The 25,719-nt window shown below is 42.6% G+C and overlaps 1 protein-coding gene across 1 annotated transcript; it reads right to left on the bottom strand.

Moving 5' to 3' along the window:
• Positions 1 to 1,756: 1,756 nt before the first annotated feature.
• Positions 1,757 to 14,812, bottom strand: kiss1ra (KISS1 receptor a). The gene is made up of 5 exons (XM_024435602.1): positions 14,346 to 14,812; positions 13,291 to 13,415; positions 3,509 to 3,644; positions 3,154 to 3,392; positions 1,757 to 2,907 (listed from the first exon to the last, which is right to left on the bottom strand). The coding sequence occupies exons 1-5, from the start codon at positions 14,575 to 14,577 to the stop codon at positions 2,533 to 2,535; spliced, it is 1,107 nt and encodes a 368-aa protein (XP_024291370.1). The 5' UTR covers positions 14,578 to 14,812; the 3' UTR covers positions 1,757 to 2,532.
• Positions 14,813 to 25,719: the final 10,907 nt, after the last annotated feature.

Here is a 25,719-nt window from a genome sequence, read left to right on the forward strand (position 1 = left end):
TGAAAATGCTGTAAAGTAAGAATGCGTTCAAAAATAGACATGTTAATAGATTATATTTATCGATTAACAAAATCGAGTGAGTGAGTGAACAGAAGAAAAATTGACATCAAATCAATATTTGGGGTGACCACCCTTTGCCTTCAAAACAGCATCAATTATTCTTGGTACACAGTTCGAAGGAACTCGGCAGGTAGGTTGCCCCAAACATCTTGGAGAACTAACCACAGTTCTTCTGTGGATTTAGGGAGCCTCAGGTGCTTCTCTCTCTTCATGTAATCCCAGACAGACTTGATGCTGAGATCAGGGCTCTGTGAGGGCCATACTATCACTTCCAGGACTCCTTTTTCTTCTTTACACTGAAGATAGTTCTTAAATGACGTTCGCTGTGTATTTGGGCTCATTGTCATGCTGTAGAATAAATGTTGGGCCAAACAGATGCCTCCCTGATGGTATTGCATGATAGATAAGTAACTGCCCGTACTTCTTAGCATTGAAGAGACCATTAATTCTGACCAAATAGCCAACTCCATTTACAGAAATGCAGCCCCAAACTTGCAAGGAACCTCCACCATGCTTCACTGTTGCCAGCAGACACTCATTCATGCACCACTCTCCAGCCCTTTGGCGAACAAACTGCCTTCTGCTACAGCCAAATATCTGACTCATCAGTCCAGAGTACCTGCTGCCATTTTTCTGCACCCCAGTTCCTGTGTTTTTGTGCATAGCTGATTCGCTTGACCTTGTTTCCACGTCGGAGGTATGGCTTTTTGGCTGCAAGTCTTCCATGGTCACTTCTGACCAGAATTCTCCACAGTAGATGGGTGTACCAGGGTCCCACTGTTTTCTGCCAATTCTGAGCTGATGGCACTGCTGGACATTTTCAGATAGCGAAGGGAAGCAAGCATGATGCGTCTCATCTGCTGCGGTAAGTTTCCTTGGCCGACCACTGCGTCTACGGTCCTCAACGTTGCCCGTTTCTTTGTGCTTCTTCAAAAGAGCTTGGACAGCAAATCTGGAAACCCGGGTCTGCCTTGAAATGTCTGTCTGGGAGAGACCTTGCTGATGCAGTATAACTACCTTGTGTCTTGTTGCTGTGCTTAGTCTTGCCATGGTGTATGACTTTTGTCAGTAAACTGTCTTCAGCAACCTCACCTTGTTAACGGAGTTTGGCTGTTCCTCATCCAGTTTTATTCCTCCTACACAGCTGTTTCTGTTTCAGTTAATGATTGTATTTCAACCTACATATTGAATTGATGATTATTAGCACCTGTTTGGTATAATTGTTGGTATGATTGTTTAATCAAACACCTGACTATATGCCTACAAACTCCCTGACTTTGTGTAAGTGTACCTAGAATAATTGATGCTGTTTTGAAGGCAAAGGGTGGTCACACCAAATATGGATTTGATTTATTCACTCACTTTGCATTTTGTTAATTGATAAATATAATCTATTAACATGTCTATTTTTTTTAAAGCATTCTTACTTTACAGCATTTTCACACCTACCCAAAATGTTTGCACAGACTGTATATATAATGAAAGTTACCCAGACCTCACCCTGTACAGATTCAACTGAAAATGTCCAAGATGAACTAGCTAGCTAGCTTGATAAACAGTGCTGACAATTCAATTTGGGCTAGCTAGTTAAATTATACAGCCAATTTTGTCTACCGTATATTGATGCTGTTACAATAACCAAACAGTTGGATAAACAAATCATTTGTGAAACCATGTGTAACGTAAACAGTGTGAGTCAGGAAGCAGGAGGTGAGTTTAATAATACAATTATAAACAAGAACAAACATAAGCCACATACTGACCGTGCGAGAGAACAATACCACCTAATGACTGATGACAAGTGAGAACTAAATAAAGGGGGAGTAATCAAGGAGCAAATGATGAGCAGGTGTGTGGTTGCCAGGTATGCGCAATGTGAGTTGCCAGGTCCGGTGGTTTGTTGACCGGCGACGTCGAGCACTGGAGGGAGGGAGCAGGAATGACACCATGATGTGATGTATGACAGGATTGGAAGTTGCATGCAATTTCAATGATGTTTGAGCAAATATGCTTGAGATAATGTCACTGCATCCATGTTGCTAGACTTTTTCAAAGAACAGTCAGTCAAGGTGAGCTCCCCGCCCACTAGCTCCAATTCAGTATGTCTTTTCAGACTTCCTGGTTTGACGAGAGAAATTTGAGCATTTTTATCAGGAAAAAATATTATGGGTGTTATTTTATATGAGAGCCAGAATGACTGTTCGGGACCTTTAATGTCCTTTCAAGTCTGTAATATCAGAACAGAGCAGGATCAGTCAGATTTTGTAGAATTGCAAACAAACACATCAAGTGCCATTTTAAAATGCTGGTTCCACCAGGTGTTTGCCTTCAGAACAGTGTGATTTCACAGCAGGCTATGTTGAGCAGTGTGCATTCACAGCAGTCTGTCATGTGTATGTTTGTTTGTGTGCACAGTGAACTGAATCTCCAGCAGCTCTGTCCCCCGGAAGCTCACTCTGACCATGGCTCATTTCATTTCCCATCGTTGTTGCCTTCCTCTGCAGCAACTAACTTGATTTCTGCATTAGCCACGCGCGACATGACACTGCTGTCTCTCACTTTGTGTTTGAACAGGAAGGGGAAAGTCTTCTTGAAAGACTTGCGGAAACTGGCTCCCATGAAGCCGTAAACGATTGGGTTGATGGAGGAGTTAGCGTAGGACATGCAGTTAGCCCAGGTCTTGATCTTATAGGTGGCGTAGTTGACCCTGTAGTTGGGGTAGAAGGACTGGAACAGGGCGAAGAGCTGGATAGGCCCCCAGCAGATGGTGAATAGCAGGACAATCACCACCACCATCTTGGAGATCTTACTCCTCAGAGTGACAGTCCTCTCAGACAACAGGTGGACCTGTGGTAGAAATGTTGATGTTATCTCACTACCACTGTGATGGGCTTAGAAATGACCTAAACTGTATGTAGTTCAAATCACGGCCACAGGCTAAGGGTCTATATGAACATACTGTAGAATACCTGAAAATTGGAAGGGATCCAAATATGAACTCATGCTTTCATTGTGTAACCTTGACAAAGGAGTGCACCTATTAAAGTTGTAAACTGTCATAAAGGAACACCCAAAGTAATGTTCTTTCCATACCTGGTAATTATTGTCTACTGGTTCCACTGACGGCTGGCCCACCCTCTTCAGCATGAGTGTGTAGCAGAAGGAGATGGTGATGACAGGTAGTAGGTAGGCAGCTATGAACTGGTACAGGATGAAAGCCCTCTCCTGGGTCTTTGAGGGAAACCTCTCCATGCAGTAGTGTCTTGGTCCATACCAGTAGCCCTCCTCAATTCTCTGGTACATGAAAATCGGGGTGGATAGAATGAAGGAACCTTTAAAAAACAACATTTCATTAGTTGAATTTTGTAGAAAATGTTAGTGTTCACAATGCGTTGAACCAAAAATCCATGGTTTGCTATAAGTTCAGGTAGGATAGCATCTGACTTACCGATCCATATGCAGATGCTAACTATCATGGCGACTCGTGTAGTGCGATGGCGTAAGGACTTCAGGGGGTAGACTGTGACATAGCAGCGGTCCCCACTCATAGCAGTGAGTGTAATGCAGGTGGCTTGAACAGTCACCTGAGAAAAGAAAGTAACAAAATAATCTTGGCTGTTTGCAGGTGAAACAAGTATTTTACATCTGCCTGCCCTCACACTGGGAAGTAATGAAAATGATGAGCATATTATGAGAACATTTTACTTTACGAAGAAATGCATCTCAAATCATTATTAACTCATCCTCCTCGGTTAAGTGTCATTCACATTATTTTATGAATGTATAGGATAAAAGTACAAACAAACAATCTAGTTTCTTTCACACAGAATTAATCAAATAATTTTGAATTTGGACATCAGTTCCCCATAATAAAACTTAAATGGTTGCATGATGCCTTCGAGGGTCGGTGACAATCTGTGTTAACAGATAAGCAGGTTCTAAACAATGTATTGTCGTTACACATCACTCAGAGTGGGAGTTGTGACCTAGTTCAGTGTAACTACAGTACTTGATCTATCTAGCGCCCTTGTCTTTCATTGAAGAGCAAAAGGGGGCCTGTTCCGGTGTTCATCTTTGATCCGAAGATAAGTGCCCTACACTTATCATAATGTAGGGACAGAATACATTAGTCTCCTGAACAAAGAGAACCACTGCATGTGGGTTGAAAAATAAAAATAAAATAAAATGTACAATCAACATATTAACACAAAACAGCAAAGAATTCCAACTGATATTAAAATGGTTTCAAAAACGTTTGCATGAATTAATCCTCCCACGTACCTTCCACTTACACACTGCCCACAAAAAAAGTATTTCCTTTGCATATACACTGCACCATTCCCCTAACCCCATATCCCAATTCGTGCCACCCATAAGTGAGAAACCTACATGCCAAATATAGACCATATATAGTGTTCTCTACAGATTATAGAAAATAGCAAAAGCTCTGAACTCTGTTCAGACCCTAGTCTTACCTCCCTACCTACAGGTTATGGAACATTTCTCCAGTAGGTTTCCTCAAGGAGAACGCCTCCAATTGCATGTCAAAGATGATAAAACAAAAACACTGTAGGAAATACATCAGTAATTACCATAGTATATACTAGTTATTTTACTACTGCATTTATTCTATAGTTAACTGTAAAGACTAGTGTACTACAGTAAATATTACAGTATTCACTGCAAAAACACTACAGTGAATATTATATTAGACTGAACAAAAATATAAACACAACATGTAAAGTATTGGTCCTTTGTTTCATAAGCTGAAATAAAAGATTCCAGAAATGTTCGATATTATGCACAAAAAGCTTATTTCTAAAAAATGATGTGCACAAATGTTTACATCCCTGTCAGTGAGAATTTCTCCTTTGCCAAGATAATCCATCCACCTGACAGGTGTGGCATATACAGAAGCTGATTAAACAGCACGACCATTACACAGGTGCACCTTGTGCTGGGGACAATAAAAGGCCACTCTAAAATGTGTAGTTTTGTCACACAACACAATGTCACAGATGTCTCAAGTTTTGAGTGAGCGTACTGACTGCAGGAATATCCACCAGTTTTTGCCAAAGAATTTATCGTTAATTTCTCTACCATAAGCAACCTCCAATGTCATTTTAACAAATTTGGCAGTACGTCCAACCGGCCTCACAAATCGCAGACCAGGTGTAACCACACCAGCCCAGGACCTCCACATCCGGCTTGAGACCAGCCACCCGGACAGTTGATGAAACTGTGGGTTTGCACAACCAAAGAATTTCTGTACAAATTGTCAGACACCGTCTCAGGGAGCTCATCTGAGGGATAGTCCTCAATAGGGTCTTGACCTGACTGCAGTTCGGCGTCGTAACCAACTTCAGTGGGCAAGTGTTCACCTTCGATGACCACTGGCAAGCTGTTCTTCACAGATTAATCCCGATTTCAACTGTACCGAGCAGATGGCAGATGTGTGTGTGTGTGTGTGTGTGGTTTGCTAATGTCAATGTTGTGAACAGAGTGCCCCATGGTGGCGGTGGGGTTATGGTATGGGCAGGCATAAACTACAGACAACAAACACAATTGCAGTTTATCAATGTCAATTTGAATGCAGAGATACCATGACAAAATCCTGAGGCCCATTGTTGTGCCATTCATCCTCCACCATCACCTCATGTTTCAGCATGATAATGCATGGCCCCATGTCGCAAGGATCTGTACACAATTCCTGGAAGCTGAAAATGTCCCAGTTTTGCCATGGCCTCCTTACTCACCAGACATGCCACCCATTGAGCATGTTTTGGATGCTCTGGATCGACATGTACGCCAGCGTGTTACAGTCCCCCCCCCAATGTCCAGCAACTTCACACAGCCATTGAAGAGGAGTGGGACAACATTCCACAGGCCACAATCAACAGCCTGATCAACTCTATGAGATGTGTCACACTGCATGAGGCAAATGGTGGTCACACCAGATACTGACTGGTTTTCTGATCCACGCCCCTATCATATTTGTAATTCCCATTCATGTGAAATCCATAGATTAGGGCCTAATGAATTTATTTAAATTGACTGATTTCTTTATATGAACTCTTAACGCCAACATTTTAGAAATTATTGCATATTGCGTTTATATTTTTGTTCAGTGTATTTATACCGCAGTATACTATAGTAATTTTTTATGTGGGTGTACAGCAGCAGGGATATTAGCATTTGTGGGGGAGTAAATTATCAATTAGACTGCCAAAAATATACATCATGGAGAGAGCTGTTCCTTTTGATAACAAAGAAAAAGCTTAACAAAGAACTCAGGAGACTGAAAAGATTTGGCATGGGTCCCCAGATCCTCAAAAAGTTCTACAGCTGTACAAATTGAGAGCATCCTGACCGGTTGCATCACTGCCCTGGTGTAACAGTTTTGCTTCCGTCCCTCTCCTCGCCCCTACCTGGGCTCAAACCAGAAACCCACTGCACACATCAACAACTGCCTCCCACAAAGCATCGTTAACTATCGCTCCACAAAAGCCACAGCCCTTGCAGAGCAAGGGAAACAACTACTTCAAGGTCTCAGAGCGAGTGACCTCACCGATTGAAATGCTATTAGCGTGCACCCTGCTAATCATTTCACACCGGTTACACTGGTATGGCAACTGCTCGGCATCTGACCGTAGTGCCCAGTACCTCACTGGGGTGAAGCTTCCTGACATCCAGGACCTATATACTAGGGCGGTGTCAGAGGAAGGCCCAAAAAAATGGTCAGACTCCAGTCCCCCAAGTCATGGACTGTTCTCTCTCACTTTACAAATTACCTCGACTAACCTGTACCCTTGCACATTGACCCTCTGTATATAGCCTCGTTATTGTTGTGTCCTTTTCTAGTTTATTTAGTAAATCGTTTCTTAACTCTACTTCTTGAACTGCATTGATGGTTAAGGGCTTGTAAGTAAGCATTTTTACGGTAAGGTTACACCTGTTGTATTCAGCGCATGTGACTAATAAGATTTAATAGTCTATGTAGAATTTTTTTTGAGCATTAGTCATGATTTTCAAACCTTCACATAATAATAATACATTTATTTGCGCCTTTCAAGATACCCACAGACACATTATGTTTCACACTCCTTAAATTGAGACATTTCAGATATATTTCCAATGGAATGTCCCTGGTTCAATATAGTTCAGTTCAACACAATGAAATGTGTTGATAACATCCTGTGGCTTGCTGACTTGTAAAGCCAAGGTCATTCAGTGAAAGCCCTGGTTTAATGAGATGTTTGGGATTGACAAAGCTCACAGGAACCCCCTGGTGGCTGATGACGGTTCATGTGATGAAGAGAGGTCTGACTGACAATAGTGTGGTGCATGCTGCTAAAACCTCTCTTCTACCTTGCTCATAATTGCATTTTTGCACCTTCACTTTTGTACTGTGTTTTTGACAGACTTCTGTGTCTATAAAAGATGAATACTTTGTACTGTGGTGAAAATTAAACACTCTACACTGACAGCTGAGATTGGATCCTAGGATAGGTGTCTCTGTCCATCTATGCTCGGAACTTTAGTTATTTGACAATCCAACATATTAGTTTTAATCATGCAAACCTGCTTGAAGCTGTGGTTAACCGCAAGAAGTCTGGACTGTTTGTCTCAATTTTTTTTAAATGGAGAAAGGACATTCTTTATATAGACAGTGATTCATCATTCACTTGCCCAAATCAAGTCATGATTCATAACCAACCAGTCTTATGTTATACTGATTGCACTATACATTTGTGTGTGTACATATGGTTGTCCTTGTTTGATAGAGCTATTGGACATCTTTTAGCGATTCATTGATAAATATACAATATATTTTTTCCAGTCTCTGAAGGACTACAACTTGTATATCAGCTACATGGTAGATTAAAAAAACATGAGCTGGCACACACCCAGAATAATAGTTTGCGTGGAGGTGCTGACTAACAGCGAACAAACTATCAAAATAAAGTCGCACACTCCATGTGTAATCTCCCAGCAATTTAATGGGTATTAACCAACGTTTCAGGGTCACCTGAAGAAGGCACAGTGATGCTGAAATGTTGGTTAATACCCATTAAATTGCTGGGAGATTACACATGGAGTGTGCGACTTTATTTTGATAGTTCATATCAGCTACATGGTGACATTCAACCATACATGTTTCAACCGGAATATAGCGAAAAGGATTCGAGACAAAGAGTTGGACTTTGCTAATGTTAGAAGCTCAGCTACAGCCGATGCCAGGACCAAGAGGGCAGAAGACCGATATGGTGCCTAATTAATAAAGTTAGCCCACTGGCTAACTTTAGTTTATCTACTGAAACGCATATTGTGTGTTGCTGGCTAACATACTATTGTGTTACAGTGGTGGGGGAAATACAATTATTTTTATGCTTGCTAATTTAGCTAGGTAGCTAGCTAAGTTGGGTAAACGACTACCGGTAGCCATATCTACAGTGCCTCTGCAAAGTATTCAGACCCCTCGACTTTTTCCACATTTTGTTACAGCCTTATGCTAAAATGAATTCAATTGTTTTTCCCACCTCAATATCCCATGACAAAGCAAACAGTTTATTTTTTGTTGTTGTTGCTAATTTACAAAAAACTAACAGAAATATCACATTTACATAAGTATTAAAGATCCTTTACTCAGTACTTTGTTGAAGCACCTTTGGCAGCAATTACAGCATAGGGTCTTCTTGGGTATGATGGTACAAGCATGGCACACCTGTATTTTGGGGAGTTTCCCCCCCATTCTTCTCTGCAGATCCTGTCAAGCACTGTCAGGTTGGATGGGTAGCATTGCTGCACAGCTATTTTCAGGTCTCTTACAGAGATATTGGATTGGGTTCAAGTCCAGGCTCTGGCTGGGCCACTCAAGGACATTTAGAGATTTGTCCCGAAGCCACTCCTGCACTGAACTGTGCCACACTGTTAATTAAAAAAAATTGATGTTACATTTACCATATAACATTGCTGTTGAATACCCAGTAGCATTAAATAGTGTACACTACCCTGTATTTTTGATTTTGACATATCTGAATGCCAAGCATATTTTATGTTATAGAGCCCTGTACAGCTTATATAAATATCTTCTGTGAATCCATAAAGGCAGACAAATTTAGAAGACTGATATAAAATATCCATATTTATTTTCTAGTGGTTCTACATGGTCTTATGCTGCGCCACACAAACTGCATTTACAAAGGCAGACCAATTCTGATATTCTTCCCATTAAATTGGCCTTTTCAGAACTGATCTGATTAGTCAAAATAACAATTTGTGGAAAAAAATATCAGAATTGGGCTACCTGTGTAAACGCAGCCATAGTCCTTTATCTGGCTTCGGTACACTGGCAGTGGTGTTCAGCATGGTGGGCTGGGGAAGCTGAGACTCTGTGCTTATGGCGAATGGTCTTGTCCTGTCTGCGGTGAACGGTCAGCTGGATAAGACTCTGACGAAAGTGGCGGAGGGCTTCTTAAACACATGTTTGGTCCTCTTGCAGAATATTTGCTGGTACTGCAAGTCTCCTGTCAAGACATGGTTGTGATGTTAGCATTTTATATTTTTGGAAGGGACGTAGGGTAACATGCCTTTGTTGGTAAAGGTGTCAACCAAATGGGACCGGCTAGCGTATTGTTAAGGGCCAATGAGGGAACATTGGGAGCTGCTTTTGAGAGGAAAGATCAGTCAACCAAGTGAATGGGCTGGGGGGCTAAAGAATGTGTGAAAAGTCTTAGGAGGGCAATTCTTACACAGGGAGTTTGAGGAGAAATGGCACCTCAATCGCTGATACACAACAATACATTTACTTTCTAAGCCAGCATTTCCAAACTCAGTCCTGGGAACCCAAAGGAGTGTACACTTTGGTTTTTGCCATAGCATGACACAGCTGATTAAAATAACCAAAGCTTGATGAAGATTTCATTATTTGAATCACTTGTGTATTGCTAAGGCAACAACCAAAACATGCACACCTTGGGATCCCCAGGACCAAGTTTAGGAAACGATGGTCTAAGCACCACCCTGCAAAACCAAAACCCCTTCCTCATCTATAAGTACTGTCTGTAATCATCCCCCAGCCCATTGACAGATCATTCTGGTCAATAGTAGCCCTTTGCAGGGGTTTTTTGTAGACATGTCTGTGTACTGTGTTTTGAGAACCTGCTGAGAGAAGAATGAAGTGGTTGTGTTATTACTGTTGTAGTCTTGATTTTATACCTTTCAGTGTCCCTTGCTGGTTGCTGTCCCAAAATCTGTTGTGCTCCATAACCTTAAGTTGTGTCTGCTCCCTCATGCTTGTGTACTCAAAATGACAACACTTTGGGGGGTATGCTTCAGCAGGGCACCATAGAATAACTCCAGATTAGTGGTCGACCGATTATGATTTTTCAATGCCGATACCGATTATTGGAGGACCAAAAAGACCAATATTTATTTATTTGTAATAATGACAATTACAACCATACTGAATGAACACTTATTTTAACTTAATATAATACATCAATAAAATCTATTTAGCCTCAAGTAAATAATGAAACGTTCAATTTGGTTTAAATAATGCAAAAACAAAGTGTTGGAGAAGTAAGTAAAAGTGCAATATGTGCCATGTAAGAAAGCTAACGTTTATGTTCCTTGCTCAGAACATGAGAACATATGAAAGCTGGTGGTTCCTTTTAACATGAGTCTTCAATATTCCCAGGTAAGAAGTTTTAGGTTGTAGTTATTATAGGAATTATAGGACTATTTCCCTCTATACCATTTGTACCATTTGTACTTTGACTATTGGATGTTCTTATAGGCACTTCAGTATTGCCAGTGTAACAGTATAGCTTCCGTCCCTCTCCTCGCTCCTCCCTGGGCTCGAACCAGGAACACATCGACAACAGCCACACTTGAAGCAGCGTTACCCATGCAGAGCAAGGGGAACAACCACAGGCTCAGAGCGAGTGGCGTTTGAAACGCTATTAGCGCGAGCTAACTAGCTAGCCATTTCACATCGGTTACACCAGCCTCATCTCGGGAGTTGATAGGCTTGAAGTCATAAACAGTGCAATGCTTGACGCACAACGAAGAGCTGCTGGCAAAACACACGAAAGTGCTGTTTGAATGAATGTTTACGAGCCTGCTTCTGCCTACCACCGCTCAGTCAGATACTTAGATACCTGTATGCTCAGTCAGATTATATGCAACGCAGGACACGCTAGATAATATCTAGTAATATCATCAACCATGTGTAGTTAACTAGTGATTATGATTGTTTTTTATAAGATAAGTTTAATGCTAGCTAACAACTTACCTTAGCTTACTGCATTCGCGTAACAGGCAGTGTGGAGACCGAGAGAGGCAGGTCGTTATTGCGTTGGACTAGTTAACTGTAAGGTTGCAAGATTGGATCGCCCAAGCTGACAAGGTAAACATCTGTTCTGCCCTTGAACAAGGCAGTTACCCCACTGTTCTCCAGTAGGCAGTCATTGTGACCTCTGGTTACCTTTAACCACCTGTAACCCCATAACACAAACAAAACAAAAACTACCCAATTCTTGTTAATACCATGTGTACATTAAATTGAGCTCTCTTAGTCGTCAGCTTGTAAATATTTTTGCCAACTTGCCGTCACCTGCAGAGTTGGGGTTGGAAGCCGATTCTGTACCACCTACAACAAAATGCCCAACAATACACAATTTAACTACCCCACTAATTGTACTTATCTCTATTAGCCTGGCTAGTTTACGTAACCGAACATGGACATTTCAATATTGTCTGCTATCTAGCTTCATTAAGTTTGTCGGCAAAATGTATATCCTGCTGAGACTAGATGACAACCAACCATAGACGATTACACATATTCAATACTGCTAACGTTATCAACAGAGTGAGTTAGCTATGTCGACAATTCTATTCTTACTAAAGGAGTGTTTTCCAGGCGAGGGGGAATAGATAGCTACCCGATTGCGCTAATCTTATTTGCTAAAATGATGTAGTTTACGTTGGTCAAAGATATAACAAACATGTTTAATCTGCTGAAGGTAGTTAACAGTCTAGCAGTGACTACCATGGCATAGGCGAAATTGATTGACAGTGCGCATACTAAAAAAGATAGGCAACGGCTTGCGGAGTCCTATAGTATACAGCACTGTAACGTCAGCTAGCTAATTTAGCTAGTCCAGCAAGGCTAATTAATATTAGGTTACCTCTTATCGAGAATCTTCCATTTTGTTGTGAAGGAAATAAAAAATACAAAATCGATGGTATCGCATCACTTCTCAGCTGTCGTCGAAATGGATTCCCCAACAGTTCAGCCTGAAAACCCTTCTGACAATCTTTGGTCACCGTAATGCGCGCCATCATTCTCGATAGCCGCAAACCACTGACAGCATCCGGGGAAATCTCTGGTAGGTAGCACTGTGAAAGATGACTCATTTTCCCTCGTTTGTAATGAGCACAGAACACCACACAGGCGTAATGACAAACGTAAGTGAAAAACAGGTCTACGGAAGTTCTGAGATTGCTGTGTTGTTCGTCAGTACACAATGCCATATTTTTTGTTTGTTTTTGTCGGCATGCCCCAATCTACTTTAGCGGGCGGTTTACTATGACTTCGTGGTTTACCATGAGCAGACAAATACACAGGAGGAAGTCGAAACTTCCTGATTCTACCAGTGAAATTAAAATGTGTTCGTTCTAGCTTGTGGGTTGGATAATTGTGATGTTTATGATAAAAACGCAATGTTGTTAAATATAGTAATGACTATATGCCGTGGTGAAGCCAGGGTGAAATTCCCCTTTAACCAATCTGTCTCCAAATGGAGTAGGTACATATAAAGATGATCAGATAAGCCGGGCATTTTGATTTAATTTATCAACCTGATTGCTTTAATATAAAACAATAAAAAACATATATTGGTATTCAAATTGCATTTAAAAACACTATGTTGAAAAAATGAGCATGAACCTCTCACCAGGTAAATGAAATTGCACTGCAAGTTCAATATTGCAGTTCTGTAATTTAATTGAGTACAGCCTGGCACCAGACGGAAAAAAAGTATTATTCAGACTAATAGGACAAGTACCTCAGGGGTCCAGTCGAGGGAAATGCTACCCAAATGACATTATGGTGAGAAATTCCATCATTGCATGCACAGTAAATATATTTTGGCTGTTTGTTATCTAATATTAAAAACTGATAGAAGTTTGTGACCAGAGGCAATGTGTTTTATTGAAATGATTTACCTGTTGTAGAAAGGCAACAAATTTGCACATGAAGTCCCCAAATACCCACCCAGGAAGTGGGTAGAGAGTGGCTGTGAACGGGACACAACACACCAGGAAGATGATGTCTGTGGCAGCCAAGTTAGCTGTAGAAATAAGCTCAGTTAGGAGGGAACTCATTCATTTCTTACTGATTAACACACTTTTGCAACATAAAATAACCATTTGAACATTTGAGTCATAAAGCTATTAATTTTAATAAATACCTTGTTGTGTTAAAGAGTCAAAGGCATGTCACCAAGTATTTTGGCATTGGCATCAAAGAGCTAATTTATTTCACAAAAATCAGAAAGCTAAATACACATGGGTCGGGCGTACTGCAGTATTTCTTTCTGAAATGACGAGCGATATCATTGTTTCACTGCCATGGAGTAGTCTTATCACTGCAGGTGGACAGGACCTGCTGGGCTTGAATGTTGCCACCCATGGATATATTAGTCAATCATGTCAAATACACATGCACAAACACACACACACAGATATTTGCGCACATCACGTGCACTCACACAAACATGCATGTTGATGCCATTGTTATTTATAAGCACAGAGATAATAATGCTGTCCACATTCATGGTTCATTCATCATATCTCTACATGAACTCCATTGATGTATCACGTCTCCACTCCACACATGCATTTCCAATGTCAAACAAGATCCATTATTTAGTATAGACACATGATCCCTATATTTAATATTTAGTCTGTATGTATACAGTACTGTATAGGTACATTCACCAGACTATGGATAAGGTTACTATCGACAATATTAATTTACAGTCATCAACATAAAAAGACAAATACAGTCATTAAGGCTGAATGATTATACAGGCATCATTAGTCCTAGTTTACAGTGAAAATAAATGATTTATCTGGGCAACATACATAACATAACATTGACTGTGACAGTAACACACAAAGAACAAGTTTCACGACAATCCACAAGAATAATGATGTTCAGGGTATTATAAATGGAAAAACCTTTGTAACTGTGAGGGAAAACGTTTGGTCTTGCTTACCTATGTAGAAGTTGGTGGCAGTCCTCATCTGCCTGTGTTTGGAGATTACATAGATTACCAGAGAGTTCCCGATGAGCCCCACCAGCATGATGAGAGCGAAGAAGAGAGGCACCAGCCAGGCGTCCGTCAGGAATGGGTGCTCCCCCTCCTCCGGATTCTCCAGAGAAGCATTCAGCTCAGACGCATTGAACCACATCAGGACTGTAGAATTCCACACGTTTGGAGGGAACATCTTGATGTGTGAAAAGAAGTCGAAGATCTTCAAATGTAGCCTTGGGGTGATAACTTGTGTATAATAAATCCCTTTTAACTACTGAAAAGGAAAATGATATCTGTCCAGATAACATTGGGGAGTCATAAAGGCTCAGGTGGTGATGTCTTCTTAGGAGTCCCTAGATCTGTCTATGGTAAGAATGTCTATGGTTAGAATGAGTCTGACTGTAAGGTAGACTTCTGTTGAGCTCACAGCTGCCTCCTAAACTGCTTCTACTCAAGGACAAAATCCCGTTGGCTTTATACTGAGCAGGGACGCACGTGGCAACTGCCTGATTGTCGAATAAATAGGTGATGTCAGGTCTCCTAGCAACATTTTCCCTATCCAAAGTTTGGTACCTCATACACTCTGCTTTCAATGCAGTCGGAAGCTGTCTTATCATATGATATCGATCATATCCTTAGTAAATATAAGAAATACAAATGACGTGGTTTGTGAAAATGCATTCAGCGTGCATCAAGTTAAATTCACAGCCAAAAAAAGCATTTGAATCATGGATAAGCAGCACTTACAGTTAAATTGGAAGATACAATTCTGCAATTTAGTGCCAAGGAGTCTTTCTAAATGTTTAAGCTATTTTCTTAAGATCAAAAATATGGAGCTTGTTATCAGACATTTACCTGTGAATAATGATAGTATATATAATGTTACTGCAATTCAATTGGATCTTGTACTGTACATGTACAGGTACATCCATAGAAATTAGCATTACCACAGGTTTCGTCATGTTATGTTGATATGATATGTCATCATTAAATTAGCATTGAGGTATGCATTCTTTTTTCAGGACAAATACTCTCCTCCCTTACAAAAAAAGCCCTACAGGAATCCTGCACGAAAAATCTTGCGGAATATACACTGAACAAAAATATAAACGCAACATGTAAAGTGTTGGACGCATGTTTCATGAGCTGATATTATCATGACTCAGGATATGACCCAGATGCAGACACGGGAGGCGGATAGTACAGTTCTCAGATGATTTATTAGAAACACGGGGCAGGCAGAGGTTCGTGATCAGGTCAGAGTCAGACCGGTACAGGACGGCAGGCAGGCTCAGGGCAGGCAGAATGGTCAGAACCGGGAAAAATTAGGAAACAGAACTAGAGCAACAGGAAGATGGGAAAGAACGCTGGTAAAACCTGACAAGACAAGAAGAACTGGAAACAGACAAACAGAGAACACAGGTATAAATACACAGGGGATAATAAGAAGATGGGCAACACCTAGAGGGGGGTGGAGACAAGCACAAAGACAGTTGAAACAGATTAGGGTGTGACAGAAATAAAACATCCCAGAAAGTTTCCATACACACAAAAAGCTTATTTCTCTCAAAGTTTGTGCTCAAATTTGTTTACATCCTTGTTAGTGAGCATTTCTCCTTTGCCAAAATAATCCATCCATCTGACAGGTGTGGCATATCAAGAAGCTGATTAAACAGCATTATCATTACACAGGTGCACCTTGTGCTGGGGACAATAAAAGGCCACTCTAAAATGTGCGGTTCTGTCACACAACACAATGCCACAGATTTTGAGGAAGCATGTAATTGACATGTTGAATGCAGGAATGTTCATCAGAGCTGTAGCCAAAGAATTTAATGTTAATTTCTCTACCATAAGCCGCCTCCAACATCGTTTAAGAGAATTTGGCAGTACATCCAACCAGTTTCACAACCGCAGGCCATGTGTATGGCGTCGGGTGGGTGAGCAGTTTTCTGATGTCAATTTTGTGAGCAGAGTGCCCCATGGTGGCGGTGGGTATGGACAAGCATAAGCTACGGACAACGAACACAATTGCATTTTATTGATTGGCAATTTGCATGCACAAATATACCGTGATGAGGCCCATTTATTTAGGTGTCTGTGACCAACAGATGCATATCTGTATTCCCAGTCATGTGAAATCCATAGATTACGGCCTAATGTATTTATTTAAATTGACTGATTTACTATGAACTGTAACTCAGTAAAATCTTTGAAATTGTTGCATGTTGCTTTGATATTTTTTTTCTTCTCACGTTTATATCCTGCAGGAATAGGAAGTCCTGCAGGATATCCCACAGGATTTTCAGCACCACTTTCCTGTAGGACAATTCCTGCAGATAGTCCTCAAATATATCCTGCAGAATCTTTTCCTGAAGGACTACCTGCAGTAATTGTCCAAAATCCTGTGGGATATTCTGCAGGTAAAATTCCTGCAGGTAATTCCACAAGATTTTCAGGGCCATTTCCATTCCTCATTCCCTGTTAGACAATCCACAATCTTTCAAAAGATTGGAGAGAAAGCAAAAGATGTCATTGCATGGCAATGTTATTATTCAATGCAGCAACAATGGATGTTTTTGATTGTCCATTTCACCAGCACTGCATAAAACATGATTCAAAGGAGAAAGAAAATATGAGATTGAATAAGTATGGTAAAGGCATATTTTGTAACAAGAGTGAGAGTAAATAGAACATCAAAATCCTGCAGGATTTGTGCTGGAATTTTCTTGGTCCTGCAGGAATTGCCATATCCTGCAAGAATATCAAAATCCTGCAGGTTTCAGTTCTGCAGGATTCCTGCAGGAATTGTCATGTTTTTACAGGATTTTTAACATTTCTGCAGGACAAGTCATACTTCTGCTGGAGTCCTGCAGGAGCATCAGGGACATTTCCTGCAGAATTTTGTCCATCCTACAGGATTCCGGCAGGACACCTTCACAATTCATTCTCAAAGGGTTGAATTCCTGCAGAACGTTTTTGTAAGGGCTGCCAGATGATATACTACAGTATGTCTCCATTGTAAAACCACATGGCTTCTCCCTCCAGCATGTCAAGCTCCATACCAAAGTAAGGCTTTGCATTTTATTTATTTAAAAAAAAAAAAATTCACCTTAATTTAACCAGGTAGGCAAGTTGAGAACTGTAAGGGTTTTCTTCTGGTGAAAGAGGGGCGGAGCAAAACGCAGCGTGGTGGTTATTCATGTTTTTAATAAAGACGACTATACATGAACAGACTATACAAAACAAGAAACGTGAAAACCTAAACAGTCCTATCTGGTGCAAACACAGAGACAGGAACAATCACCCACAAAACCCAACACAAAACAGGCTACCTAAATATGGTTCCCAATCAGAGACAATGACTAACACCTGCCTCTGATTGAGAACCATATCAGGCCAAACATAGAAATAGACAAACCAGACACACAACATAGAATGCCCACCCAGCTCACGTCCTGACCAACACTAAAACAAGGAAAACACATACGAACGATGGACAGAACGTGACAGAACCCCCCAAGGTGCAGACTCCGAACGCACAACCTAAACCTATGGGGAGGGTCTGGGTGGGCATCTGTCCGCGGTGGCGGCTCTGGCGCTGGACCCCACTCCATAATTGTCTTAGTCCACCTCCTTAGTGTCCCTTGAGTGGCGACCCTCACTGCTAACCTTGGCCTAGGAAACCTAACAACGGGCCCCACTGGACTGAGGTAGCTCGGGACCGAGGGGAAGCTCGGGACCGAGGGGAAGCTCGGGAGTGAGAGGAAGCTCAGGCAGGTTGATGGATCTACCAGATCCTGGCTGGCTGGAGGTTCCGGCAGATCCTGGCTGACTGGCAGATCCTGGCTGACTGGCGGATCCTGGCTGACTGGCGGATCTGGCAGATCCTGGCTGACTGGCACTTCTGGCGGATCCTGGCTGACTGGTGGATCCTGGCAGACTGGCGGATCCTGGCTGAATGGCGGATCTAACTGATCCTGGCCGACTGGCAGTTCTGGCGGATCCTGGCCGACTGGCAGATCTGGCGGATCCTGGCCGACTGGCAGATCCTGGCCGACTGGCAGTTCTGGCGGATCCTGGCCGACTGGCGGATCCTGGCCGACTGGCGGATCCTGGCCGACTGGCAGATCCGGTGGATCCTGGCAGACTGGCGGATCCTGGCTGACTGGCGGATCCTGGCCGACTGGCGGATCCTGGCGGATCCTGGCGGATCCTGGCGGATTCTGGCGGATCCTGGCACACTGGCGGATCCTGGCACACTGGCGGATCCTGGCACACTGGCGGATCCTGGCACACTGGTGGATCCTGGCTGAATGGCGGATCTAACTGATCCTGGCTGACTGGCAGATCCTGGCCGACTGGCGGATCCTGGCTGACTGGCAGATCCTGGCCGACTGGCAGTTCTGGCAGATCCTGGCTGACTGGTGGATCCTGGCAGACTGGCGGATCCTGGCAGACTGGCGGATCCTGGCAGACTGGCGGATCTAACTGATCCTGGCTGACTGGCAGATCCTGGCCGACTGGCAGATCCTGGCCGACTGGCAGCACTGGCGGCGCTGGGCAGACTGGCGGCACTGGCAGCGCTGGCGGCGCTGGGCAGACTGGCGGCACTGACGGCGCTGGGCAGACTGGTAGCTCAGACGGCGCTGGGCAGACTGGCGGCACTGGCGGCACTGGGCAGACTGGTGGCACTGGCGGTGCTGGGCAGACGGGTAGCTCAGACGGCGCTGGGCAGGCTGGAGAAAAAGGCTCTGGCAGCGCTGGACTGAGGAGCACTGGTGCCTCTGGAATGAGGGCCTCTGGCGCCTCTGGCATGAGGGGCGGTAGCTCTGACAGCGCCGGACAGGCGGGAGACTCTGGCTGCGCTGGAGTGGAGGAAGGCTCCGGCAGCTCTGGACAGGTGGGACGCACTGTAGGCCTGATGCGTGGTGCTGGCACTGGTATGCCGAATGATGGACAGAACGTGACAAGAACAAGTTCTCATTTACAATTGAGACCTGGCCAAGATAAAGCAAAGCAGTTCGACACATACAACGACACAGCAGAGAACTGGAAGGAGAGGCGGCCAAAGAAAGAATTGGTTTTTGGGGGTGACCAGAGAGATATACGGAGCCAGTGGGTTTGGCGACAAGTATGAAGCGAGGGCCAGCCAACGAGAGCGTACAGGTCGCAATGGTGGGTAGTATATGGGGCTTTGGTGACAAAACGGATTGCACTGTGATAGACTGCATCCAATTTGTTGAGTAGGGTTTTGAAGGCTATTTTGTAAATGACATCGCCGAAGTCGAGGATTGGTAGGATGGTCAATTTTACAAGGGTATGTTTGGCAGTATGAGTGAAGGATGCTTTGTTGCGAAATAGGAAGTCAATTCTAGATTTAACTTTGGATTGGAGATGTTTGATGTGGGTCTGGAAGGAGAGTTTACTGTCTAACCAGACACCTAGGTATTTGTAGTTGTCCACGTATTCTAAGTCAGAGCCGTCCAGAGTAGTGATGTTGGACAGGCGGGCAGGTGCAGGCAGCGATCGGTTTTAAAAAGAGTTAACCCGAGTTTAAGGTGCTGAGCTGTTCTGAAGGTCACCAGAAGCTGAAACATGTTTGTGTTCATGATCTGTCATAGCGCCTGGTCCTTATCAACATTTGGAATGCAGTAGGTGGTTAAACTTTAAGATACAGGGAGCACAGCCTTGGTGTTAACAAGGCTGCCTGGGGTTCACAATCCTCAGGGAGCTGAAACAAAAACCCACAGTCACTGTTAATTTACAGCAAGAACACTCTGGCCTATTTTTAGGGAATTCTTTTGATATAGCACTAAAACATATAATACAATTGGTTAAATGCACAATGGTGTGAAAAATAATACTGTGAAAAGGTGATGTTTTTCTCTTTAATTCCACTTTTTGTTTGGTTTCTCATAAGCAAAAAAGGTTTATGTTTTCAATGACAGGGAAATATAAATGTTCTCAATTTCTCTCCTGTCAGACATGAACGATTTGTGATTGTGGGGACATATTTTGCCCCATCGTGTATAAGAGTTGAAACTACTCATGATGTTGGATAACAATCATCTCTCAGCATGTTGTTCTTTAATGAAGTCTGATTTCATTAACATACTGTGAAATCTTTCTTCTCTCCAGCAACATTCAATTGGCTTTGTTAGCATGAAACCAAAACTATAAACCCAGTCTCACAGCTTATAATACAAATAGAACTGTGTTAAAAATAAAGAAAATGTGACTCAACTGTCTCAGTGGAGCATAAGTAAAGTGAAAACTCAGAGAACGTGTGTGGGAAGCTTCATACAGTCACTTAGCAACCAATGTAAGTGGGTATGTGTGTTGATAGTCTACATGGAGAATGGTGTGTTTGATGACAAAATGTGAAGAGCTCCAAAATCAATGTACACTGCTCAAAAAATAAAGGGAACACTTAAACAACACAATGTAACTCCAAATCAATCACACTTCTGTGAAATCAAACTGTCCACTTAGGAAGCAACACTGATTGACAATAAATAATTTACTGTACTCTATATCATCTACTGCATCCTTATGTAATACATGTATCACTAGCCACTTTAACTATGCCACTTTGTTTACATACTCATCTCATATGTATATACTGTACTCGATACCATCTACTGTATCTTGCCTAAGCTGCTCTGTACCATCACTCATTCATATATCTTTATGTACATATTCTTTATCCCCTTACACTGTGTATAAGACAGTAGTTTTTTTTTGGAATTGTTAGTTAGATTACTTGTTGGATTATTACTGCATTGTCGGAACTAGAAGCACAAGCATTTCGCTACACTCGCATTAACATCTGCTAACCATGTGTATGTGACAAATAAAATTTGATTTGATTTGAATTTTCTAATGCGGTTGTGCAAATGGAATAGACAACAGGTGGAAATTATAGGCAATTAGCAAGACACCCCCAATAAAGGAGTGGTTCTGCAGGTGGTGACCACAGACCACTTCTCAGTTCCTATGCTTCCTGGCTGATGTTTTGGTCACTTTTGAATGCTGGCGGTGCTTTCACTCTAGTGGTAGCATGAGACGTCTACATCCCACACAAGTGGCTCAGGTAGTGCAGCTCATCCAGGATGGCACATCAATGCGAGCTGTGGCAAGAAGGTTTGCTGTGTCTGTCAGTGTAGTGTCCAGAGCATGGAGGCGCTACCAGGAGACAGGCCAGTACATCAGGAGAAGTGGAGGAGGCCATAGGAGGGCAACAACCCAGCAGCAGGACCGCTACCTCCGCCTTTGTGCAAGGAGGAGCAGGAGGAGCACTGCCAGAGCCCTGCAAAATGACCTCCAGCAGGCCACAAATGTGCATGTGTCTGCTCAAATGGTCAGAAACAGACTCCATGAGGGTGGTATGAGGGCCCGACGTCTACAGGTGGGGGTTGTGCTTACAGCCCAACACCGTGCAGGACGTTTGGCATTTGCCAGTGAACACCAAGATTGGCAAATTCGCCACTGGCACACTGTGCTCTTCACAGATGAAAACAGGTTCACACTGAGCACATGTGATAGACGTGACAGAGTCTGGAGACGCCGTGGAGAACGTTCTGCTGCCTGCAACATCCTCTAGCATGACCGGTTTGGCGGTGGGTCAGTCATGGTGTGGGGTGGCATTTCTTTGGGGGGCCGCACAGCCCTCCATGTGCTCGCCAGAGGTAGCCTGACTGCCATTAGGTACCGAGATGAGATCCTCAGACCCCTTGTGAGACCATATGCTGGTGCGGTTGGCCCTGGGTTCCTCCTAATGCAAGACAATGCTAGACCTCATGTGGCTGGAGTGTGTCAGCAGTTCCTGCAAGAGGAAGGCATTGATGCTATGGACTGGCCCGCCCGTTCCCCAGACCTGAATCCAATTGAGCACATCTGGGACATCATGTCTCGCTCCATCCACCAACGCCACGTTGCACCACAGACTGTCAAGGAGTTGGCGGATGCTTTAGTCCAGGTCTGGGAGGAGATCCATCAGGAGACCATCCGCCACCTCATCAGGAGCATGCCCAGGCGTTGTAGGGAGGTCATACAGGCACGTGGAAGCCACACACACTTCTGAGCCTCATTTTGACTTGTTTTAAGGACATTACATCAAAGTTGGATCAGCCTGTAGTGTGGTTTTCCACTTTAATTTTGAGTGTGAGTCCAAATCCAGACCTCCGTGGGTTGATAAATTTGATTTCCATTGATAATTTTTGTGTGATTTTGTTGTCAGCACATTCAACTATGTAAAGGAAAAAGTATTTAATAAGAATATTTCATTCATTCAGATCTAGGATGTGTTATTTTAGTGTTCCCTTTATTTTTTGAGCAGTGTATTTTCCTTACTTATAGTCCAACGGTGTCCTTTAATAATCATGTTATAATTGTGCTAGATCAACAAAGCATTGACTGCTATTCTTCTCTCAATACACTCATGGACATCTGTGTTCAGACCAGTGCACCTCAGAGGAGGAAGGGGAGGACCATCCTCCTCAGTGAATTTCATACAAATAAAAATTGCAAAACATTTTAAAGTTATCCTTTTTAGATAAAACTACACTAAATATATCCACGTTCTGAAATAATTGATTAGAACACACTATTTGCAATTAAGGTCTACCGTAGCCTCAGCAGCACTGTAGGGTAGCAGCATGGTGTAGCCAGAGGACAGCTAGCTTCCGTCTTCCTCTGGGTACATTGACTTCAATACAAAACCAAGGGGGTTCATGGTTCTCAACCCCTTCCCTAGACTTACCCGGTAATTATGACAACTTCCAGAGGACATCCTCCAACCAATGAGAGCTCTTGTAGCATGAACTGACATGTTGTCCACCCAATCAAAGGATCAGAGAATGAATCTAGTACTGAAAGCCTAAGCTACAGCTAGCTAGCACTGCAGTGCATAAAATGTGGTGAGTAGTTGAAGCAAAGAGAGTGAAAGACAATACTTGAACAGTTTTAAACAAATTAATGTATTCAGAAATTAAGGAGAAGTAACAGAGAGAGAGAGAGAGCTATAAGTGCAGCAGGCTAGTTTAGCCTACTCAAACAGCCATCTCAAACAGAGGGATGCTATGTTGGCTAGCTGGGTATGACTATCCAACACAACACTGGAACTCTTCCAAGTCAAGGTAAGCTTTTGGTTTTACTAATTTATTGCCACCGGAGTAACTGCTAAATTGCTTACTGACTGTACACTGTAACGTTACTGAATGATTGTAGCAGGTTTACTAACGTGTTAGTTCTATTAGCTATGTTGACAATGACGTTACGTTAACTGATATGGTGACATTCAATGTAGGCTGTGTGTAGCAGTTATGATATTGTTTGGCTTGGAAAGGTTTTTTCGCCTGGTCACATAAAGCTGATGTGTTGTGCACTGAAGTCCATAAGCAAAGAGAAAAGGTGAGAGGAGGAGAGTGCATAGATGCGAGAAGGAATACAACGTGACTGCTACGAAAGTGAACTGTGTTTACAAGTGATCAGGGGTGTATTCATTCAGCTGATTCTGTTAAAAAAAAGTTTCTTAAACAGAATCAAACGGGACAAAACATACCTGAATTTGTAAAAAATAAACTCTCATTTGCAACTGTTGGACTAATGATTACACACTATTTAATACGTTGCCTGTTTTGCATGTTATTTTGGCATTAATACGTGCCACACGTATTAATACGAACATAAAAGATGATGTATTGAGTTTATAAAGCTGTATACAAACATGGTCTCTTTTTTGCTTTCTTGAGTAAGGCAAGTCCAAAGTTGACATTAGAAGTGCCTATCCAAGAAGGCTCAAGGTCATTGGCCACAGATAAAATTACATTAAATCACGTTATATCTACCGTAGCTTTGATTGGACTGCACATATTTTCAAAATCTTAGCTAGCAAGCTAGACAAGCATTCATCGCCATGAATTACATAGGCAATCTACTGGCAAATCCACAGCACAACAACGATGAGTCCACCGATTCCAAAAATGTATTGTTTGCTGCTGCATAAATGATGTAATATGCCAGAGAGATATTTATAGTGCATCTTAAAAAGTAATACTAAGTGTATGTTGTGTAGTAAGCTGTTAGTAGCCCATGTGCCTCACCCTAATAATTTGGTCCCTTTCCCCCTCATAATTTAGCCTTCTGTTCTGACTTGGTGGTGCACATGTAGCCTATAGCCTGTTTTAGAGAAATGTCATCATCGTCTATTGAAAGAGCTTTTACTGTCTGCTTATATGCCCCCTTTATTTATCCTACAGTTCTGACTTGATGTACAGTAAGAAAGGCTCCATGTTCTGAATTCTGTCGCTGTACATTTCAAAAGTGCTGAACAAATAGTTATATTGACTACGTCCATCATTAATATCTTCATCGAAATTACAGATTGCCTCTTATCCGCTCATTGTTCCCTTATGCCATAGTTTGTACATCTCAATTGCAGAAACCACATTTGTTTAAGCAAGTCTGCCATATACGCTATGTTTTTTGAGAAGGCAGAAAATGAGGCTGGATGAACTGTTTCCCTGCCAGACAAGGGTCCGATAATAGCCAGGTGCAGCGTTGGTAAGGATTCACTTCATGGTGCTGAAAAGAAGGCTCTGCTGTTGGAACAGCTTTATGTAGGCCCTAACAGTTTGTGGGCACTGTTTGTCACTGTTATAGTGCAATTAATGTATTCTTTAGTGTTGTGTTGTGTAGTGGCTTTGCTGGCATGCATGTAAAAATAATGAGTTTGCCACACCAAGATTTACATGCTAAAATCGCCACTGATCATGTAGTAGCCTAAACCTATCGATGCTACATTGAACTGGGTAAATGAAATATGAATGACAGTAGCTGCCCCCGCAGCTACTCGCCCAAGCCTCTCCAGGTTCTCCTTTACCCAAATCCAGATAGCAGATGTTCTGAAAGAGCTTCAAAACCTGGACCCGTACAAATCAGCTGGGCTTGACAATCTGGACCCTCTATTTCTGAAACTATCCGCCGCCATTGTCGCAACCCCTATTCCCAGCCTGTTCAACCTCTCTTTCATATCGTCTGAGATCCCCAAGGATTGGAAAGCTGCCGCAGTCATCCCCCTCTTCAAAGGGGGAGACACCCTGGACCCAAACTGTTACAGACCTATATCCATCCTGCCCTGCCTATCTAAGGTCTTCGAAAGCCAAGTCAACAAACAGGTCACTGACCATCTCGAATCCCACCGTACCTTCTCCGCTGTGCAATCTGGTTTCCGAGCCGGTCACGGGTGCACCTCAGCCACGCTCAAGGTACTAAACGATATCAGAACCGCCATCGATAAAAGACAGTACTGTGCAGCCGTCTTCATCGACCT

The sequence above is a fragment of the Oncorhynchus tshawytscha genome, linkage group LG10 (assembly GCF_018296145.1).
Source record: "Oncorhynchus tshawytscha isolate Ot180627B linkage group LG10, Otsh_v2.0, whole genome shotgun sequence".
NCBI classification, from domain to species: domain Eukaryota; kingdom Metazoa; phylum Chordata; class Actinopteri; order Salmoniformes; family Salmonidae; genus Oncorhynchus; species Oncorhynchus tshawytscha.